Source organism: Dendrobates tinctorius, unplaced genomic scaffold (genome assembly GCF_039654945.1).
Source record: "Dendrobates tinctorius isolate UK_male_01 unplaced genomic scaffold, ASM3965494v1 ptg000089l, whole genome shotgun sequence".
Taxonomy (NCBI): domain Eukaryota; kingdom Metazoa; phylum Chordata; class Amphibia; order Anura; family Dendrobatidae; genus Dendrobates; species Dendrobates tinctorius.
The window spans coordinates 16,983,188-17,004,606 of record NW_027361757.1 but is presented as its reverse complement, the minus strand read 5'-3'; the positions used below and the strand labels follow the sequence as shown (position 1 = coordinate 17,004,606).

The 21,419-nt window shown below is 41.8% G+C and overlaps 1 protein-coding gene across 8 annotated transcripts in view; it reads right to left on the bottom strand.

Moving 5' to 3' along the window:
- Positions 1–21,419, bottom strand: part of LOC141098241 (serine/threonine-protein phosphatase 2B catalytic subunit beta isoform) — a 119,491-nt gene that overhangs the window by 71,389 nt on the left and 26,683 nt on the right. For all 8 annotated transcript variants that reach the window (XM_073585859.1, XM_073585864.1, XM_073585860.1 and 5 more), the window contains exons 2-4: positions 10,267–10,467; positions 10,004–10,128; positions 6,114–6,225 (exon numbers count right to left, since the gene is read on the bottom strand). In XM_073585859.1, the coding sequence (XP_073441960.1) occupies positions 6,114–6,225; positions 10,004–10,128; positions 10,267–10,467 (438 nt within the window). The remainder of the gene's footprint in view (positions 1–6,113; positions 6,226–10,003; positions 10,129–10,266; positions 10,468–21,419) is intronic.

Genomic DNA, 21,419 nt, shown 5'->3' with positions numbered 1-21,419 from the left:
AAGTTGACTGAGAGAGACCGTCGGACTCTAAATCTAATTGTGAGAGAGGATCGCAAGACCACGGCACCAAAAATCACTGCTGAGCTCAATGAACACCTACAGAACCCAGTTTCCATGAAAATTGTTCGTCGGGAGCTGCACAAATCTGGATTCCACGGAAGAGATGCAATTAGAAAACCGCTGCTCTTAATGACAAATGTTTCCAAGCATTTAGAGTGGTGTAGAAACCTCCAGAATTGGTCCCTCGAGCAGTGGAAACGTGATATTCTCAGACGAATCATCATTTACCCTATTTCCGACCTCCGGCCGAGTGTACGTTTGGAGACAGTCGAAAGAAGCATTCCATCCAGACTGCCTTCTCCCAACCGTAAAACATGGTGGAGGTTATGTGATGATCTTGGGTGCTATTTCGTGGAGATCCACCAGGCCAATGATATCCCTTCATGGAAGAATTAACAGCTGAGATTATTTAGGCATTTTGGGCGACCAAGTGCATCCTATGGTTCAAGCACTGTCCCGGAGGGGAACGCCATCTTTCAGGATGATAATGCACCAATTCATACAGCTAGAATCATTAAAGCATGGCACGAGGAACATTCTAATGAAGTTGAGCATCTCACCTGGCCCCCACAATACTCAGACCTCAACATTATTGAGCATTTAAGGTCGATTTCCGCCGCCATCGTCGCTCAAAGAACTGGAGGGTGTTTTAACTGAAGTATGGGCTAAAATTCCTTTGGAAACAATTCACACCTTGTATGAATCCAAACCTCGGATAATCGAGGCTGTAATGGCCGCAAAAAGTGGACCTACACCATATTAAACTAACTTTTATTGATGTTTCCAGGTGTTTCCATTATTTTGTCCAACCCCTGCATTGGTAGTCCATGATCTGTAACCCAACCACACAAACATGTATTCACCTGTACAAGGGGAGGCTTAGGACTGTTTCTTAACCGCTTCCCGACCGTCCACAGTAGATAAACGTTGGCGCTTGCTAGACTTTATGCAGCGCCGACGTTTATCTCCTGTCGGCGGTTTTGTGCCCCCCGGGACCCCCACATACCGTATAACGCGGGGATCCCGGTGCTCAATGCATGCTGGGACCCCCGACGTCATCGAGACCTGATTGGTTCAGGTCCTGATGACGTCAGCATCACAGCAGCCAATGAGAGGGCTCGCTGGGAAAGCTGTTCTGGTTTCCCGACGATCTGACTCATTGTAACGCAACTTCTCCTCTGATCTCACACTGACAGATGATCAGAGGTGAAGCAGCGTTACTGTGTGACTAGATCTCTGCCAGGCAGCGATCTTGTCACACAGTAACGCTGCTTCACCTCTGATCATCTGTCAGTGTGAGATCAGAGGAGAAGTCACGTTACTATATGCCTAGGTAATACTTGATGAGACAGAAGGGCATAATGCACTGCACATGAATGACATTACAGGTGACTGAGCCGTGAATGTTGACATTCTGAGATGCGGGTTACAACAAGCACATAGGACAGAAATATTTAATTATACATTTAGAGATTTACTGTTTTGTACAGACTCACACGTTGCATATTTATTTATGTAAAAGCAAATATACACACAAACTTTCCACCCCTCTGCTTTATTACTGCGGAGCACAGAGTTCACAACAGCCAAGCATCACTAGGATTCAGTTGTCACGGGGTTACTGCAATGGAGCGGAGCCAGAAGACCGCAGCGTCTGGTTGTCACAGCTGTGCCAGGCAGCGATCTTGTCACACAGTAATGCTGCTTCTCCTCTGATCATCTGTCAGTGTGAGATCAGAGGAGAAGTCACGTTACTATGTGCCAGGCAGCGATCTTATCACATAGCAACGCTGCTTCTCCTCTGATCATCTGTCAGTGTGAGATCAGAGGAGAAGTGGCGTTACTATGAGTCAGATCGCAGGGCAGTGATCTTGTCACAAAAAGAAAAAAAAAAAGTAAAGAAAAAAAAAAAAGCAGGCACGCAGGTTAGGGCTTGGGCTAGGGTTAGGGTTAGGGGTGTGTTGGGGTTAGGGTTGGAATTAGAATTGGGGGTTTCCACTGTTTAGGTACATCAGGGGCTCTGTAAACGCAACATGACACCCGCAGACCATTCCATCAAAGTCTGCATTCCAGAACGTCACTACTTCCCTTCCGAGCCCCACCGTGTGCCCAAACAGCAGTTTTCTTCCACATATGGGGTACCACTGTACTCAGGACAAATTGGACAACAACTTTTGGGGTCCAATTTCTCCTGTTACCCTTGTGAAAATAAAAAATTGGGTTCTAAAAGATCATTTTGTGGAAAAAAAATAATTTTTTATTTTCATGGCTCTACGTTATAAACTTCTGTGAAGCACTTGGGGGTTCAAAGTTTTCACGACACATCTAGATAAGTTCTTTAAGGGGTCTAGTTTCCAAAATGGGGTCACTTGTGGGGGGTTTCCACTGTTTAGGTACATCAGGGGCTCTCCAAATGCGACATGGCATCCGATCTCAATTCCAGCCAATTCTGCATTGAAAATGTCAAACGGCACTCCTTCCGTTCTGAGCTCTGCCGTGTGCTCAAACAGTGGTTTAGCCCCACATATGGGGTATCGGCGTATTCGGGAGAAATTGCACAAAAAATTTTGTGGTTCATTTTCTCTTTTTACACTTGTGAAAATAAAAAAAAATGGTTCTGAAGTAAATTGTTTGTGAAAAAAAGTTAAGTTTATTTTTTCCTTCCACATTCCATTCATTCATGTGAAGCACCTGAAGGGTTAATAAACTTCTTCAATGTGGTTTTGAGTACATTGAGAGGTGCAGTTTTTAGAATGGTGTCACTTTTGGGTATTTTATGTCATATTGACCCCCCCAAACTCACTTCAAATGTGAGGTGGTCCCTAAAAAAAATGGTGTTGCAAATTTTCCTGTAAAAATGAGAAATCCGCTGGTCAACTTTTAACCCTTATAACTTCCTAAAAAAAATTATGTTTCCAAAATTGTGCAGATGTAAAGTAGACATGTGGGAAATGTTATTTATTAACTATTTTGTGCGATATCATTCTCTGATTTAAGGGCATAAAAATTAAAAGTTTGAAAATTGCAAAATGTCACGAGAAAATGTCAGAATCAGCAGGATCCGTTGAAGCGTTCTAGAGTCATGACCTCATAAAGTGACACTGGTCAGAATTGAAAAAATTGGCCCGGTCACGAAGGCAAACAGGCTTGGGTGCGAAGGGGTTAACAGCACTAGTCAGTTATGTGGATAATGAATATAAAAATATGCAGTGCCTTGCGAAAGTATTCGGCCCCCTGTAACTTTTCAACCTTTTCCCACATATCATGCTTCAAACAAAGATCCCAAATGATAATTTTTGGTGAAGAATCAACAAAAAGTGGGACACAATTGTGAAGCTGAATGAAATTTATTGGTTATTTTAAATTTTTGTGGAAATACAAAAACTGAAAAGTGGGGCGTGCAATATTATTCGGCCCCTTTAACGTAATAGTTTATTGCGCCACCTTTTGCTGCGATTACAGCTGCAAGTCGCTTGGGGTATGTCTCTATCAGTTTTGTATATCGAGAGACTGAAATTTTTGTCCATTCTTCCTTGGCAAACAGCTCGAGCTCAGAGAGGTTTGATGGAGATCGTTTGTGAACAGCAGTTTTCAGCTCTTTCCACAGATTCTCAATTGAATTCAGGTCTGGACTTTGACTTGGCTATTCTAACACCTGGATACGTTTATTTGTGAACCATTCCATTGTAGATTTTGCTTTATGTTTGGGATTATTGTCTTCTTGGAAGACAAATATCTGTCCCAGTCTCAGGTCTTTTGCAGACTCCAACAGGTTTTCTTCAAGAATGGTCCTGTATTTGGCTCCATCCATATTCCCATCAATTTTAACCATCTTCCCTGTCCCTGCTGAAGAAAAGCAGGCCCAAACCATGATGCTGCCACCACCATGTTTGACAGTGGGGATGGTGTGTACAGGGTGATGAGCTGTGTTGCCTCTACGCCAAACATATCGTTTGGCATTGTTGCCAAAAAGTTCAATTTTGGTTTCATCTGACCAGAGCACCTTCTTCCACATGTTTGGTGTGTCTCCCAGGTGGCTTGTTGCAAACTTTAAATGACACTTTTTATGGATATCTTTGAGAAATGGCTCTCTTCTTGCCACTCTTCCATAAAGGCCAGATTTGTGCAGTGTACGACTGATTGTTGTCCTATGGACAGACTGTCCCACTTCAGCTGTAGATCTCTGCAGCTCATCCAGAGTGATCATGGGCCTCTAGGCTGCATCTCTGATCAGTCTTCTCCTTGTTTGAGAGAAAGTTTAGAGGGACGGCCGGGTCTTGGTAGATTTGCAGTGGTATGATACTCCTTCCATTTCAATATGATCGCTTGCACAGTGCGCCTTGGGAGTTTTAAAGTTTTGAAAAAATCATTTTGTATCCAAATCTGGCTTTAAACTTCTCCACAACAGTATCATGGACCTGACTGTTGTGTCCTTGGTCTTCATGATGCTCTCTGTGCTTCAAACAGAACCCTGAGACTATCACAGAGCAGGTGCCTTTATACGGAGACTTGATTACACACAGGTGGATTATATTTATCATCATTAGTCATTTGGGACAACATTGGATCATTCAGAGATCCACAATGAACTTCTGGAGTGAATTTGCTGCACTGAAAGTAAAGGGGCCGAATAATATTACAATTTACATTTGGTATCATTAGATTTGAAGCATGATATGTGGGAAAAGGTTGAAAAGTTACAGGGAGCCGAATACTTTCGCAAGGCACTGTATGATGGTGTAGGTCCGCGGCTACACTGACCTACATGCAAATACAAGTTTGTGTGATCGGGGTAAATATAGACTACCAATGAAGTAACAGAAGATATCGTTGTTATCCCCTAATTTGTCCAAACCACATACTTTAATCTGTTATTCCTATTAATAGTGTAAATAAAAGTTACACTTTCATAGTCTTTAGTTAGGGTTTTTTTTTTGCCTTTGGCAATTTGATAATTATGGCCTAAAAGATGGACACTGTAGAAAAAAAAAAGTCAACTTGAGTCCAACGTTGCACACGTTGGACTCAAAGGCTTTGTTGGGGGGCTCAATCTGAATGTAGTAGGAGGAATCCTGCTCAACGGTATAAAATCTTCAGCTTTATTTATATATGATCAAAACATCTTCACATGCATGCACAGGAAGAGGTTTTACTCTAATACAAGCTGAAGCATTTATACCACTGAACTGGATTCTTACTACTTACTTCTGATCAGCCTCGTTGGTGGCAGGAATATTCATTTCACGACTAGGCATCTGCGGTGAGCTGGCTTTATTTATTTATTTTAATTTGACAATTCGCAATCCCCTTTCTTTTGCAGCACCAGGCACCATTTTGCAATCTTGTGACCGCAAGTTTTGCCCAACAGCAGCGGTCACAAGCTTTCAGTCTAAGTCTACGAGATCCTTCTTCTGGCCTCATTCTGGCTCTCAGACTTACATGGAGTGACCCATAGGATATCATTTTTAGGGCACAGTCAGACGGCCATATTACTCGTACGAGGATCGCATTGTAATCCTCGGACTGGCAATCAGTTCTTGAAGAGAGGAGATATGCTACATAATCGCAAGTAAAGCCGTCTGACTGAGCCGTTAGATCTTTAGGATTCAGACTCTCAACATTCCCTTGATCAGCTGATCAAAGGGGTTGTAGCACTTGAGCATGTGGCAATATTTAATGATTACCATGTTTAGCTCTATTTCAGAAGCAATTGTGCCTGGTAATACAGTTCAGTCACATAAACTCGAAAATGATAAGTGGCAGTAAACTGTTAAATACCGGATACGGCCAATACCAATAGTAGTGAGCCTCCCAACAATATAGAAAATCTTGCAAATACTAAGAAAAGACCACAACATTTTCAGTCCCAAGTAACCCATTTAAAACAGTTAAAATTTTGTACTTTGTGATTATCCTTCGCTACAGCAAAGCACTCTGAAAGATGTAGTTAGGCATGTCTATTGTAGGTGATCACTAATATTACAGTGTTTAGAATAGGACTTGAGAAGTTTGTAAAGTATAATATTCACATACCACAGGGGGTTCTTACTTACATTCTTGTTTAAAAGTGAAATATTCTGTAAGGTGCCTGCATTCATGATTGCCTCTTAAAAGAAAGAGCGTATTGGGATACAGAATCTTCAGGACCCATAGATATAACACGCACTGTTAGGAACAGAAAGAAGTAAACCATCTAACTTAATTTTCTCAAAATTATGAACAGTTTCCTATAGCACTGTTAGCATCTTTGGTGCTGCATCACCTGCAATACCCACCTATAAAGGGGATGCAGCAATACGTGACACCAGATTGGTGCAGCCAGCCATTCACAGAAGAGTGTGCCTCCTTCTTAAAGGATTTCATTTTTTTTTTTTTATTTAACTTATTCATTGAATAAAAAAATAAGTCATGAATCTTTGTAAATGTAGCCTGTGCTTTTAAATCAGTATTTCCAGAACCACCTGCCTGTATGGTTGTGGGGGGGCGATGGCTTTTTTTTTTTTTTTTTTTTTTTTACACTTTACACTCAGTGTATCCAATATAGTTGGGTGTTTTTTGTGTGTTTTTTTACAATTATATCCAATCTGGGCAATTTTCAGAGGACTAAACAGGTTGTCATCGTGACAGTATAGTAGCCTGGGAACCAGAAACTGTAACACTGAGATTTCATCAAATTCAGCAGGATTCACTTGAAAAATTCAGTTTAACATCTGCACTGCCTGGTTCTTAGCATTTTAAACCAGAACTGGTCTAAAAGAAAAATAAAATGTCTGTCTGCATTATGAGAGCTCAGTTAGGTAGTTAGAAAACAAACAAATACATATCCATGCGTGTAATTTCTTAGTGAATGAAAGACATTAACCACCACCCGCAACCTCATTAACCCCTTCATGACCAGGGCTTTTTTCAGTTTTGGGTTTCCATTTTTTGCTCCTCTTCTCAGAGCCATAACACTTTTATTTTTCTGTCAATATGGCCATGTGAGGGCTTGTTTTTTGTGGGCCGAGTTGTACTTTTGAAAGACATCATTGGTTTTAGCATGTCATGTACTGGAAAACAAGAAAAAAATTCCAAGTGTGGTGAAATTGCAGAAAAAGTGCAATCCCACACTAGTTTTTTTTTTGCTAGGTTCACTAAATGTTAAAACTGGCCTGCCATTATGTTTCTCCAGGTCATTACGAGTTCATATACACCAAACATGTCTAGGTTCTTTTTTATCTAAGTGGTGAAAAAAAAAATCCAATTCCATTTTCCAATATCCGTAGCGTTTCCATTTTTCGTGATCTCGGGTTTGGTGGGGGCTTATTTTTTGAGCGCCGAGCTGACATTTTTATTCCATTTTGGTGCAGATACGTTCTTTTGATAGCCCGTTATTGCATTTTAATGCAATGTCACAGTGACCAATAAAACGTAATTCTGGCGTTTTGATTTTCTCGCCGCGCCATTTAGAGATCAGGTTAATTTTTTTTATTGCTAGGTCGGGCGATACTGAACGCAGCGATACCAAATATGTGTATGATTTTTTATTTTTTTTTCAATGGGGCGATTTGAACTTTTTAAAACATTTTTATATATTTTAAAAAGATATAATTTTGTTTTTTACTTTACCTTTTTTTTTTTTTTTTTTTACAGACCTCTGGTTGTCATGCCTACGAAACGGTGACCCGCGATCACGTGGTCGGATTTCTGGCACGATGGTCGGAAGTGCGAGTTAAATGACGCGGTCAGCGTCTGACAGTGGCATTTAACAGGTTAATAGCCGCAGGTAGATCTCAATTCCACCCACGGCTATTCTGGGCACATGTCAGCTGTTCAAAAGAGCTGACTCGTCCTGGGAAAGATGTGGGCTCACCGTTGGAACCCACATAAAACGGAGGGTGTCCGAAGTCGGCGTACTATTACGCCTGAGGTCGGAAAGGGGTTAAACCACCAGTAAGTTAATTAAACTGGTGTCTCACCTTTGTGTCACAATTCGAGTATGGACTGGCCGTGGGTCTTCTAACCCCAACTCAACGCCCTCAAATATACACGTATATAGTTAAGCTCGAGATAGGTTAACCCACAGCCCTTCTATTCAACGCAGTCCGTACTCGAACTGTGAAGCACGGATGTGTGAATCCGACCCAAGCAGGACTTTGTTTCCCATTTTCTCTTGTATAAACCCAGGTGTGTTCTATAGTCAGAAAAATACAGCATTTACAAGGTTGCTCAGCTTTTTATGGCGAGAGGCTTCTTTCAAAGTGTGAGTCACGGATCTCTGTTGATGGTCGGCACTGACTCAATGCAGGAACTGTACAGATAAAACCAGCTGCACTTTGTCAGTGCAGTTTTTGGAGCTAGAAGAAGGTGAAACACCTACACTTACATCATGACCAAGAGTGCACATTACCTACATCAAGGGCATAGTTGAGAAATTACAAATGGGCAGGCGGTAAACTTTGAAAACTTATTAGACTTTCCCTGCCACGATCAGCAGCTGCCCGTAGGGGGCAGCGTGGGAAGGGGGATAAAGCTGTGACCAGTGGTAATGAACTATAGATTTTGTTTGATGCTTCGGTGGAGATACAATGGTATTTGATATATGGCAGTAGTATTTGTTCGCTGGTATCTAAATGAATTAAATAATTAGGACAAAGTTGAAAAAAAGGTGTAACACTGATGTAGAGTAGATCATTTTATAGAAAGTTGTAATATAAGGAACATATCTTTTAAGCATTATTTACATAAAACCCCTGAACACGTGTCCTGTAATGACCCCGAATCTAAATCTATCATTGCACCATAGAGCGCTTCAAGCCCCGAAGTATCATTCACTCTTTCCAGTCTGCAGAGCCGACAATTGAAAAGCAGGTTGCCCATGTAATGGCAGTATTCATGTGTAGCCTTGGTCTAAGCCCACTGTAAAGCTACAAAAGAAAGCTTTCCATTATATACAAAGGGGAGACACGAATAGTACATCCACTATACAGTCATATGTAAAAGTTTGGGCACCCCTATTAATGTTAACCTCTTTTCTTTATAACAATTTTGGTTTTTGCAACAGCTATTTCAGTTTCATATATCTAATACTGATGGACTCAGTTATATTTCTGGATTCAAATGAGGTTTATTGTACTAACAGAAAATGTGCAATCTGAATTTAAACAAAATTTGACCGGTGCAAAAGTATGGGCACCCTTATCATTTACTTGATTTGAACACTCCTAACTACTTTTTACTGACTTCCTGAAGCACTAAATTGGTTTTGTAACCTCATTGAGCTTTGAACTTCATAGCCAGGTGTATCAAATCACGAGAAAAGGTATTTAAAGTGGCCACTTGCAAGTAGTTCTCCTATTTGATTCTCCTATGAAGAGTGGCATCATGGGCTCCTCAAAACAACTCTCAAATGATCTGAAAACAAAGATTATTCAACATAGCTTTCAGGGGAAGGATACAAAAAGTTTTCTCAGAGATTTAATCAGTCAGTTTCCACTGTGAGGAACATAGTAAGGAAATGGAAGAACACAGGTACAGTTCTTGTTAAGCCCAGAAGTGGCAGGCCAAGAAAAATATCAGAAAGGCAGAGAAGAAGAATGGTGAGAACAGTCAAGGACAATCCACAGACCACCTCCAAAGACCTGCAGATGGTGTCACTGTGCATCTGTCAAAATTGTTATAAAGAAAAAAGGTTAACATTAATAGGGGTGCCCAAACTTTTACATATGACTGTATATGCAAAGCTGCATTCAAATAAAAGAATGCTTGGCAGAATGTGCAATGCTTACTGCTTTACTGCTACATAGTCATCACGACTAATCTCCTATACTACACAACTACAGTAATCAACATGACTTGAAAACTTATCACTTTAAGCTGATATGGAAAGTACAATTTATCATAATAACAAATGCTTGCCAATATTGAATTTTATAAAATCATATTGAGATACAAATGGATTTACCTCTATACTAAAATACCCTCTGTCTACGTAGTCGCCCAAGAAGAGGTATCTTGTATTCGCTGGCGAACCTCCTACTTCAAATAACTTCATCAAGTCAAAAAACTGCCCATGAATATCACCGCAAACTGGAGAAAAGGCAGGAAACAACATTAGAAGGTGAACCGACAAACAGGCAAAAAAGAAAAACACAACAACATCAACACCACCACCACCACCACATGGAAATCCCTGACTGTCGGTTCATGCAGAAGTAAAATATTCACCTGTTATAGGTGCTTCAACTTCTATCATTGTCTTTTCTCTCCGTAAAATTGCAGCACCCTCATTGATGATCCGAAGTGCAATTTCTTCATCTACCCGACCTTCTTTTATTAAGTGGTTCTTCAAAACGTCCACTCTAGGTTTTCCATCGATATCAAATACTTCTTCGGATGTTAATCGGTGTGTTGGAGGAAAAGGGACAGCTGCAAAAAGAAAACGTCTGTTAATTTATAGCTAAACACCCAAAAGCACAGGACTAAACCTAACTTACCAACAGAAAACACAGGAAAAACAAAAACTACTATGGAGAGCACAGCAGCATCAGCCACCTGAAGCCAGGCACCAGGCAATGCAGTAAGAGTAATGTTATTTGGGCTCTGTTCACAGATTCCATTTATGCCTGTATTCCCCAGGACTTAGAAATAGCTTTTCACCAATAAAACAGCTGCACAAAACATTAGAAGGGAAGCCACGGGCAGCAGGAGACAAATTCTGGCTGTGGTATTCTAGCAGTATGCTTTACTATGAAACTGTGCAGACGTTTCGGAGAAATCACAGTTAGAAAAGCCAAAGACGAAGCTTCTCGGATGACTAAGTCAAAGCAGTTTCCCTGATGGCTTCGCTCCCTATGACTGACAGGGTCTCTCACTATAGACACATATAGGGATATACCCATTAGTGTAGTGGAGCCGGTGGGAGAAAGGCCTTTAAATGGACATCCGGGACACCTCGTCACCACCTGGCTTTTCAAAGTAGGTTTTCTCTGAAAAGGCTGAAGCTTTTCAAAGTAAAACATACAGGACTCACATAAAGCAGCCGGTGTCCGAATAAGCAGACAGGTTTCTAGCCCTCATTGAGCCCACTGATGATCTCCTTGGAGGAAAGGAGAGTGAAATATGATGGGATAGAACACAAGTAACTGAAGCTCCAGGACTTGCACACCTTTTTGTACCCACCATTTGTCATAATTTCTCTCTATTATGGTGTAAGTGAACCACTTTAGCTACACTGCAGATTACATGCACTACAGTCATGGGCAAAAGTTTTGAGAATGACACAAATATTATATTTTCACGTGATCTGCTGGCCTCTGGTCTTTATGTGTGTTTGTCAGATGTTTTTATCACATACAGAAATATAATTGCAATCATATTATGAGTAACAAAAGGTTATATTGACAGTTAGAATGAGTTAATGCAGCAAGTCAATATTTGCAGTGTTGACCCTTCTTCAGGACCTCAGCAATTCTCCCTGGCATGCTATCAATCAACTTCTGGATCAAATCCTGACTGATAGCAGTCCATTCTTACAAAATCAATGCTTTTATTTTGTCTGAATTTGAAGGTTTTTGTTTGTCCACCCGTCTCTTGATGATTGACCACAAGTTCTCAATGGGATTAAGATCTGGGGAGTTTCCAGGCCATGGTCCCAAAATCTCTATGTTTTGTTCCCTGAGCCATTTAGTTATCACCTTTGCTTTATGGCAAGGTGCTCCATCATGTTGAAAAAGGCATTGTTGATCGCCAAACTGCTCTTGGACGGTTGGGAGAAGTTTCTCTTGTCGGACATTCTGGTACCATTCTTTATTCATGGCTGTTTTTTTAGGCAAGACTGAGAGAGAGCCCATTCCCTTGGCTGAGAAGCAACCCCACACATGAATGGTTTCAGGATGCTTGACAGTTGGCATGAGACAAGACTGGTGGTAGCGCTCACCTGGTCTTCTCCGAATAAGCCGTTTTCCAGATGTCCCAATCCCAAACAATCAAAAAGGGGATTCATCAGAGAAAATGACTTTACCCCAGTCCTCAGCAGTCCACTCCCTGTACCTCTTGCAGAATATCAGTCTGTCAATGATGTTTTTCCTGGAGAGAAGTGGCTTCTTTGCTGCCCTCCTTGAGACCAGGCCTTGCTCCAAGAGTCTCCGCCTCACAGTGTGTGCAGATGCACTCACACCTGCCTGCTGCCATTCCTGAGCAAGCTCTGCACTGCTGGTAGCCCGATCCCGCAGCTGAAACACTTTTAAGAGACGTCCTGGCGCTTGCTGGTCTTTCTTGGGCGCCCTGGAGCCTTTTTGGCAACAAGGGAACCTCTCTCCTTGAAGTTCTTGATGATGCGATAGATTGTTGACTGAGGTGCAATCTTTCTAGCTGCGATACTCTTCCCTGTTAGGCCATTTTTGTGCAGTGCAATGATGACTGCACATGTTTCTTTAGAGATAACCATGGTTAACAGAAGAGAAACAATGATGCCAAGCACCAGCCTCCTTTTAAAGTGTCCAGTGGTGTCATTCTTACTTAATCATGACAGATTGATCTCCAGCCCTGTGTCCTCATCAACACCCACACCTGTGTTAATGGAGCAATCACTGAAACGATGTTAGCTGGTCCTTTTAAGGCAGGGCTGCAATGATGTTGAAATGTGTTTTGGGGGATAAAGTTCATTTTCTAGGCAAATACTGACTTTGCAAGTAATTGCTGTTAAGCTGATCACTCTTTATAACATTCTGGAGTATATGCAAATTGCCATTAGAAAAAATGAAGCAGTAGACTTTGTAAAAATTAATATTTGTGTCATTCTCAAAACTTTTGGCCATGACTGTATACGGATGGTTCACTTTGAGCAACTGATATATCAACATTCTTCCCAGTGCATATTATTCAGGTTTATCGTTTTAGGGATTGAACAGGGTTTTCTAGGGTCAACCTTTGAGACGTGTGAGCACCGCATTGTATTTTGGAGTGAACTTCTGCTGTGAATAGTGGTATATATCATCTCTCTCTCATTGAGAAAAGTCTATTTGTAACTTGGGACTACCAAATATATAGATATACCCTGCCCTTGGAAACTAGGAATAGATATCTATATAGTGCCGTTACCGAGATCATATGAACCAATTGCAAAGTTATGTATGGCATCATATACAATATACGATATATTGGTAAACATGGTCTTTGAGAAGTAGACACTTTTTTTTTCCAAGGCAACACAAGGTTTTCTTGTCTTCCTACAGATTTTATTGTGTGTTTCTGTAATATTTAGGCGTTTTATATAAATTTCACTGTCATGGGTTTTGGATTTTCATTTTTAATGACTATTAAAAGAAAAAAAAAAAATTATAAATATATTAGGTTTAGCTCACAAGTCATTGGTTCTGGAATAACCTAATGATTACTATTTGAAATAACTGATCAGCTGACAGGTTCCCTTTAAAGAAGCTCTCCGCCTCCCATTAGCTTTTATCCTCTTATACTGCAATCATATTATATACCACGGTGTACTTACAATTGCCCATTTTGCCTTTCTACCCAGTTAGTTCTTCTCTATTCTCTGCTCAATATAGAAACCGTAAGTCTCTATCTTGCAAAAAACATTCATTTGTCAAATCCTTACCCATCTGCTCCCTCGCACCTGCAAGGGACTTTGCGAACAGTAAAATTTATTTCATTTTTCTACAAAAGAGTTCAGTAGGATTCAGCTTGTCAGTTTTTAATCACTGTGATCATAGACTTAATGGAAAAGAGAAGAATTAGATTGATAGAAAGGTAAAATGAGCAATTGTAAGTACACAGTGCTATGTAATAATATGATTGCAATACATTAAGAGGGTAAAAACTTTGTTAGTTCTTCTTTAAAAAGAGGACCTTATACAGTGAAGGAAATAATTTTATCCCTTGCCGATTGTATAAGTTTGCCCACTGACAAAGGCATGAACAGTCTATAATTTTAAGGGAGGTTATTTTTAACATTTAGAGACAGAATATCAAAAATAAAATCCAGAAAATTACACTGTATAAATTATATAAATGTATTTACATATAGCAGTGAGAAATAAGTATTTGATCCCTCTGGAATACAAGACTTAATACTTGGTGGAAAAACCCTTGTTGGCGAGCACAGCAGTTAGACGTTTTTTGTAGCTGATGATGAGGTTTGCGCACATGTCAGGAGGAATTTTGGTCCACTCCGCTTTGCAGATCATCTCTAAATCATGAAGATATTGAGGCTGTCGCTTGGCAACTCAGAGCTTCAGCTCCCTCCATAAGTTTTCTATGGGATTAAGGTCTGGAGACTGGCTAGGCCACTCCATGGCCTTAATGTGCTTCTTTTTAAGCCACTCCTTTGTTGCCTTGGGCTAGTTTCACATTTGTGTCTTTGTGCGCAGCACATTGTGCGCAAGTAAAAACGCACGCAAAAACACACATGCGTTTTTGCATGCGTTTGCGTTTTTTATGCGCATGTGTTTTCTAGGTATCACATTTCACAGGAGGAAAATCCTTGAAACAGACTCCACCAATGTGACACCAGTGGGCGTGTCATGGGAAGGGGGTGGTTTAAACTAGGGTCTAGACATGTTTACTCTTAAAACGCAAGCGCACGCCTGCGTTCCCATAGACTGTAATGCGTTGTTTTGACGCATTCTGGGCGCAAGCGTACGCATGCGTTTTTTGACGACTTTGGACGAACCCAAAAATGCAACATGTTGCGTCCGGCGCGTCTAGACGCACACCTGGAAAAACGCATGTACACGAAAACGTAGACAAACGCAAGACCACGCATACGCCAGGTTAAACATAGGTACGCATAACGCATGCGCACGATGCGTCGCACACAAAATTGCTAATGTGAAACCAGCCTTGGCTGTATGTTTTGGGTCATTGTCTTGCTGGAAGATCCAGCCACGACCCATTTTTAATGTTCTGGCGGAGGGAAGGAGGTTGTCACTCAGGATTTTATGGTACATGGACGCCATCCATCCTCCCATTGATGTGGTGAAATAGTCTTATGTCCTTAGCAGAGAAACACCCCCAAAACATGTTTCCACCTCTATGCTTGACAGTGAGGACGGTGTTCTTTGGGTCATAGGCAGAATTTCTCTTCCAAACACAGTGAGTTGAGTTAATGCCAAAGAGCTCAATTTTTGTCTCATCTGACCACAGCAATTTCTCCCAATCACTCACAGAATCATCCAGGTGTTCATTGGCAAACTTCAGATGGGTCTGCACATGTGCCTTCTTGAGCAGGAGGACCTTGCAGGCACTGCAGGGTTGTAAACCTTTACGGCGTAATGTGCCGCCGCAGCATCCTACCCACAGCGGCCAAATGTTACAACATATTTCATGAAATCCCATCTCCACTAAGCGTGCAGGGACGCCTCCGGCATCCCTGCGTAAACGGACGTTCAGCGCATCTTTCCAGACAGCAACATGTTTATTTATCTTGAGGACACGTTCCATCTCCGCAAGATAAAGTCACCCATATAATGTTTAGGACGCGGTGATTCCGCATGATTCAATTAACAAATGCAGAATCACCTGCGTTCAAAAGCTGGCAGTGCTTTGGACGGAGCGGACATGTGCTGCGTCCAAAGCACTGCCAGATACTGACCGTGGAAACATACCGAGGCTGATCTCTCACCTTCCTCATGATCAAGATACCCCATGAGGTGAGATTTTGAATGGTGCCCCACATCGATGTCGATTGAGTCTCATTTTGTATTTCTTCCATTTTCTTACTATTCCACCAACAGTTGTCTCCTTCTCACCCAGCGTCTTACTTGTGGTTTTGTAGTCCATTCCAGGTTTGTGTAGGTCTATGATCTTGTTCCTGACATCCTTATAAAGCTCTTTGGTCTTGCCCATGTTGTAGAGGTTGAATCTGACTGATTAATTGAATCTGTGGACAGGAGTCTTTTATAAAAGGTCTGTAAGACAGCTGTCTAATGCAGGTAACAAGTTAATTAGGAGCATCTAACTGGTCTGTAGGAGACAGAACTCTTAATGGTTGGTAGGGGATCAAATACTTCTCACTGCAAAATGCAAATACCGTACATTTATATAATTTATACAATGTGATTTTCTGGATTTTATTTTTGATATTCTATTTCTCATGTTAACCCCTTCATGACCCAGCCTATTTTGACCTTAATGACCTGCCCATTTTTTGCAATTCTGGCCAGTGTCCCTTTATGAGGTAATAACACAGGAATGTTTCAACGCATCCTAGCGATTCTGAGAATGTTTTTTCGTGACAGATTGGGCTTCATGTTAGTGGTAAATTTAGGTCTATAATTTTTGCATTTATTTGTGAAAAAAAACGGAAATTTGATGAAAATTTCGCAATTTTCAAATTTTGAATTTTTATTCTGTTAAACCAGAGAGCTATGTGACACAAAATAGTTAATAAATAACATTTCCCACGTGTCTTCTTTACAACAGCACAATTTTGGAAACAATTTTTTTTTTTTTGTTAGGAAGTTATAAGGGTTAAATGTTGACCAGCGATTTCTCATTTTTACAACCAAATTTAGGGACCACCTCACATTTGAAGTCACTTTGAGGGGTCTATATGGCAGAAAATACCCAAAAGTGACACCATTCTAAAAACTGCACCCCTCAAGCTACTCAAAACTACATTCAAAAAGACTAACCCTTCAGGTGCTTCACAGGAACTAAAGGAACGCGGAAGGAAAAAAAAAATTGACTTTTTCCCAACAAAAATTTTCTTTTAGCATCAATTTTTTCATTTTCACATGGGTAACAGGATAAAATGGATCCTAAAATTTGTTGGGCAATTTCTCCTGAGTACACCGATAGCTCATATGTGGTCATAAACCACTGTTTGTGTGCACGGCAGGGCCCGGAAGGGAAGGAGCACCATTTGCCTTTTTGAATGGAAAATTAGCTTCAATCGTTAGAGGACACCATGTCGCGTTTGGAGAGCCCCTGTGTGCCTAAACATTGGAGCTCCCCCACAAGTGACCCCATTTTGGAAACTAGACCCCCCCAAGGAACTTATCTAGATGTGTGGTGAGCACTTTGAACCCCCAAGTGCTTCACAAAAGTTTATAACGCAGAGCAGTGAAAATAAAAAATCATTTTTCTCCCTCAAAAATGATATCTTAGCCCGCTATTTTTTATTTTCACAAGGCTAATAGGAGAAATTGGACCACAAAAGTTGTTGTGCAATTTGTCCTGAGTACGCCGATACCCCATATGTGGGGGGGAACCACTGTTTGGGCACACGGCAGAGCTCAGAAGGGAAGGAGCGCCATTTTGGAATGCAGACTGATAGAATGTTCTGCGGGAGTCATGTAGCGTTTGTAGAGCCCCTGATGTGCCTAAACAGTAGAAACCCCCACAAGTGACCCCATTTTGGAAACTAGACCCCACCAAGGAGCTTATCTAGATGTGTAGTGAGCACTTTGAACCTCCAGGTGCTTCACAGAAGTTTATAAATGCAGAGCCATGAAAATAAAAAATCATTTTTTTCCTTCAAAATGATTTTTTAGCCCGCTATTTTTCATTTCCCCAGGGGTAACAGGATAAATTGGACCCCAAAAGTTGTTCTCCAGTTTTTCCTGAGTACGCTGGAACCACATATGTGGGGGGAAACCACTGTTTGGTCGCACGGCAGGGCTCAGAAGGGAAGGAGCGCCATTTGACTTTTTGAATGGAAAATTAGCTCCAATCATTAGCGGACACCATGTCGTGTTTGGACAGCCCGTGTGCCTAAACTTTGGAGCTCCCACACAATGACCCCATTTTGGAAACTAGACCCCCTAAGGAACTTATATAGATGCATAGTGAGCACTTTGAACCTCCAGGTGCTTTACAGAAGTGTATAACGCAGAGCCGTGAAAATAAAAATATTTTTTTTTTCCCCTCAAAAAATGATTTTTAGCCCTATATTTTTTATTTTCACAATGGTAACAGGAGAAATTGGACCCCAAAAGTTGTTGTTCAGTTTGTCCTCAGTACACTGGTACCCCATATGTGGGGGGGGGGGGAACCACTGTTAAGGCACATGTTGGGCTCAGAAGGGAAGTAGTGACGTTTTGAAATGCCGGCTTGATGGAACGGTCTGCGGGCGTCATGTTACGTTTGCAGAGCCCCTGATGTGCCTAAACAGTAGAAACCCCCGCACAAATGACCCCATTTTGGAAACTAGACCCCCCCAAAAGGAACTTATCTAGATGTGTGGTGAGCACTTTGAACCCCCAAGTGCTTCACAGAAGTTTATAACGCAGAACCATGAAAATAAAAAATCATTTTTTTCCCTCAAAAAAATATTTTTTAGCCCGCAATTTTTTTATTTTCACAAGGGTAACTGGAGAAATTGGACCCGAAAAGTTGTCCAATTTTTCCTGAGTACACCGATACCCCATATGTGGGGGGAACCACTGTTTGGGCACACGTCAGGGCTCGGAATGGAGGGAACACTGTGACTTTTTGAACGCAAAATTGGCTGGAATAAATGGTGGCTCCATGTCGCGTTTGGAGACCCCGTGATGTGCCTAAACAGTGGAAACCCCTCAATTCTAACTCCAACTCCAACACACCCTTAACCCTAATCCCAACCCTAATCATAACCCTAACCACAACTCTAACCCCAACAGACCCCTAACCCTAATTCCAACCCCAACCCACCCCTAACCCTAATTTTAACAACCCGAACCCTAATTCCAAGCCTAATGGAAAAATAAAAAAAAAAATTTGTATTTTATTATTTGTGCCTACCTATGGGGGTGATAAATGGGGAGTGCATTTACTTTTTTTTATTTTGATCACTGTGAGAGTTTATCACAGTGATCAAAATGAAAAAATGAATCTGCAGCCGGCAAAATCCAGCGGGCGCACTGCCAAGATGGAGGCACCCATGATCCGGGACGGCGGGACACCAGGATGGCCAGAGGGACTTTGTAGGTACCGTGGTGAGTGAGATCGTAAGGTGCGGGGGGGAGAGGTGATGTTAACGGCGGCGGCAAATAGCCGCCGTCCTTTGGTGGCCGATCGCCCTCGCCAGTCGGTGTGTGTGGGGGGGGGGGGGGGGGTCGGATGTCAGTCTCCAGCCATGGCAGATGCTATTGCAGCCATGGCTGGATTGTAATATTTCACCAAATTTCACTGGTGAAATATTACACATTGCTCTGATTGGCTGTTTCACTTTTAACAGCCAATCATAGAATCATAGAGTTGGAAGGGACCTCCTGGGCCATCTGGTCCAACCCCCTGCTCAAAGCAGGATTCGCTAAATCATCCCAGTCAGATGTCTGTCCAGCCTCTGTTTGAAGACATCCATTGAAGGAGAACTTACCACTTCTCGTGGCAGCTTGTTCCACTCATTGATCACTCTGTCAAAAAGTTTTTTCTAATATCTAATCTGTGTCTCCTCCCATTCAGTTTCATCCCATTGCTTCTAGTCTTTCCTTGTGCAAATGAGAATAAAGATGATCCTTCTACAATGTGACAGCCCTTGAGATATTTGTAGACAGCTATTAAGTCTCCTCTCGGTCTTCTCTTTTGCAATCAGAGCGATCGTAGCCACAGGGGGGCTAAGCCACCCCCCACCGGGGTGAACTATAAAGGGTCCTCTGAGTGCGGGTCAGGTGACCTTTCAGTGACCCGCAGAGGGTGCAGACACCACATAGGCGTCATGGGTCGGATTGGCACCGACTTTCATGACGCCTGCGTGGCGTCAAAGGTCGGAAAGGGGTTAAAATTAACCTACCCTTCAAATTATAGACTGTTCATGTCTTTGTCAGTGTGCAAACTGCAAAGTTACAAAATCAGTAAGGGATCAAATAATTATTTCCTTCACTGTACCAGTTTGAGCATGTTATACTGGCTGAATCATGGAATAGTGGCTGCAGGAGAAAAAAAAAAAACACAACACGTTCCAATTTCTCTGCTCTATTGTCCTTCCACCAACACTGGCTGCTGTAAGGTGAAATCTAGAGAAGTGTAAGGGTATGTTCACAGCAGTAATCGCTGCAGGTTTGACGTTGTATACTTATGCAGCAACAAACCCTCAGCAGCCAGCTGTTAAAGCTTAGTGGGTTGGATTTCAAGAAATCCGTTGTCCACGATGTGTCCACCCACAGAGGCCCGTGGATCACTGCGGAGATGGACATGAGTTGTGTCTTTCCATTCCACAGCCTGTCAATTTCTCTTGTGGAGACACTAGTCTCCGCAAGAGAAATTTCACCCATAGAGTGTACTGAACGCGGTGAATCTGCATGGTTCAGTGAACACATGCAATTTAACCTGCATTCAACAGTTTGCAGCACTTTGAACGCAGAGGACATGAGCTGCATCCAAAGCGCTGCTACTTCCGGATCATGTGCACCCGGGCTTAGTAATCACACTCACCTGTGCAAGGAGATCAATGAGGCGATCTCTACACAACTCATAGCACAGTATCCAGCATTCACAATAGGCAGTCACAGCTGATCCTGCTCTCTCCTCCTTTCACAATGGCCCTTGCACAGGTTCACTAGACACTTCAAAACAAAGGAAAGATGGGGCCTGACCATTGTGGCAACGTACATGCGTTTCCTGAAACTACAGGAAGTCTAAAAATGTGGCCAGTGTGAAAATTGCAAGAATTCTTTTTTTTACTCAAAAATACATTTAACGAACAACTGATTTAAACAATTAGTAATTTTCTGATTACCGCTTCTATTTAATGTTCCAAAGCCAACCAGAGAGGAACACAATTATACAAATCAGGTGAGCGGCTTGTGTAAGGCTAGGTTCACATTGCGTTAGGGGCATCCGTTTAACAGATCCGTTAAACGGATGCGCTAACACTGATGTCATTTTTGAGATTTTTTTAACCCCTAGCGCTAATGTATGCACTAACGCACGGTAGCATTTTGTTACCATGCGTTCACTGTGCATTAGACCTAACGCACCCTAGAACGTGGTAGATAAAGTTTGAGTGTGCGTCACAAAGTAACGCACCATCGCTATCACATGCCGAATTTGGCATGCATTAGGATGCGTTACTCTAATGGTGGCCAATGGGTGCGTTAACGCATCCGTTACATAGTTAGTGCCGCTAAGTAACGGACGCGTTAAACGCATGGCCATAACTCGATTTGAACCCAGCCTTACGCTGTTTCCGTAATCGCCACTCACTTTTACTTGAATTTCAGCAAAATAATAACATTTATTTTGATTTATATATAAAACTAGCAGAAGTGCCCGGCGCTGCCCGGGCATAGTAACTAACTACGGTTAGTTATAACAAATTATAATGACTATATCTTTCTCTATATATAAAGATGAATGTGTGTGTGTGTGTGTGTGTGTGTGTGTGTATATATCACCAACCAATCACGAGGCATCTTTCATTTCACCAGAGCTGTTCAAAA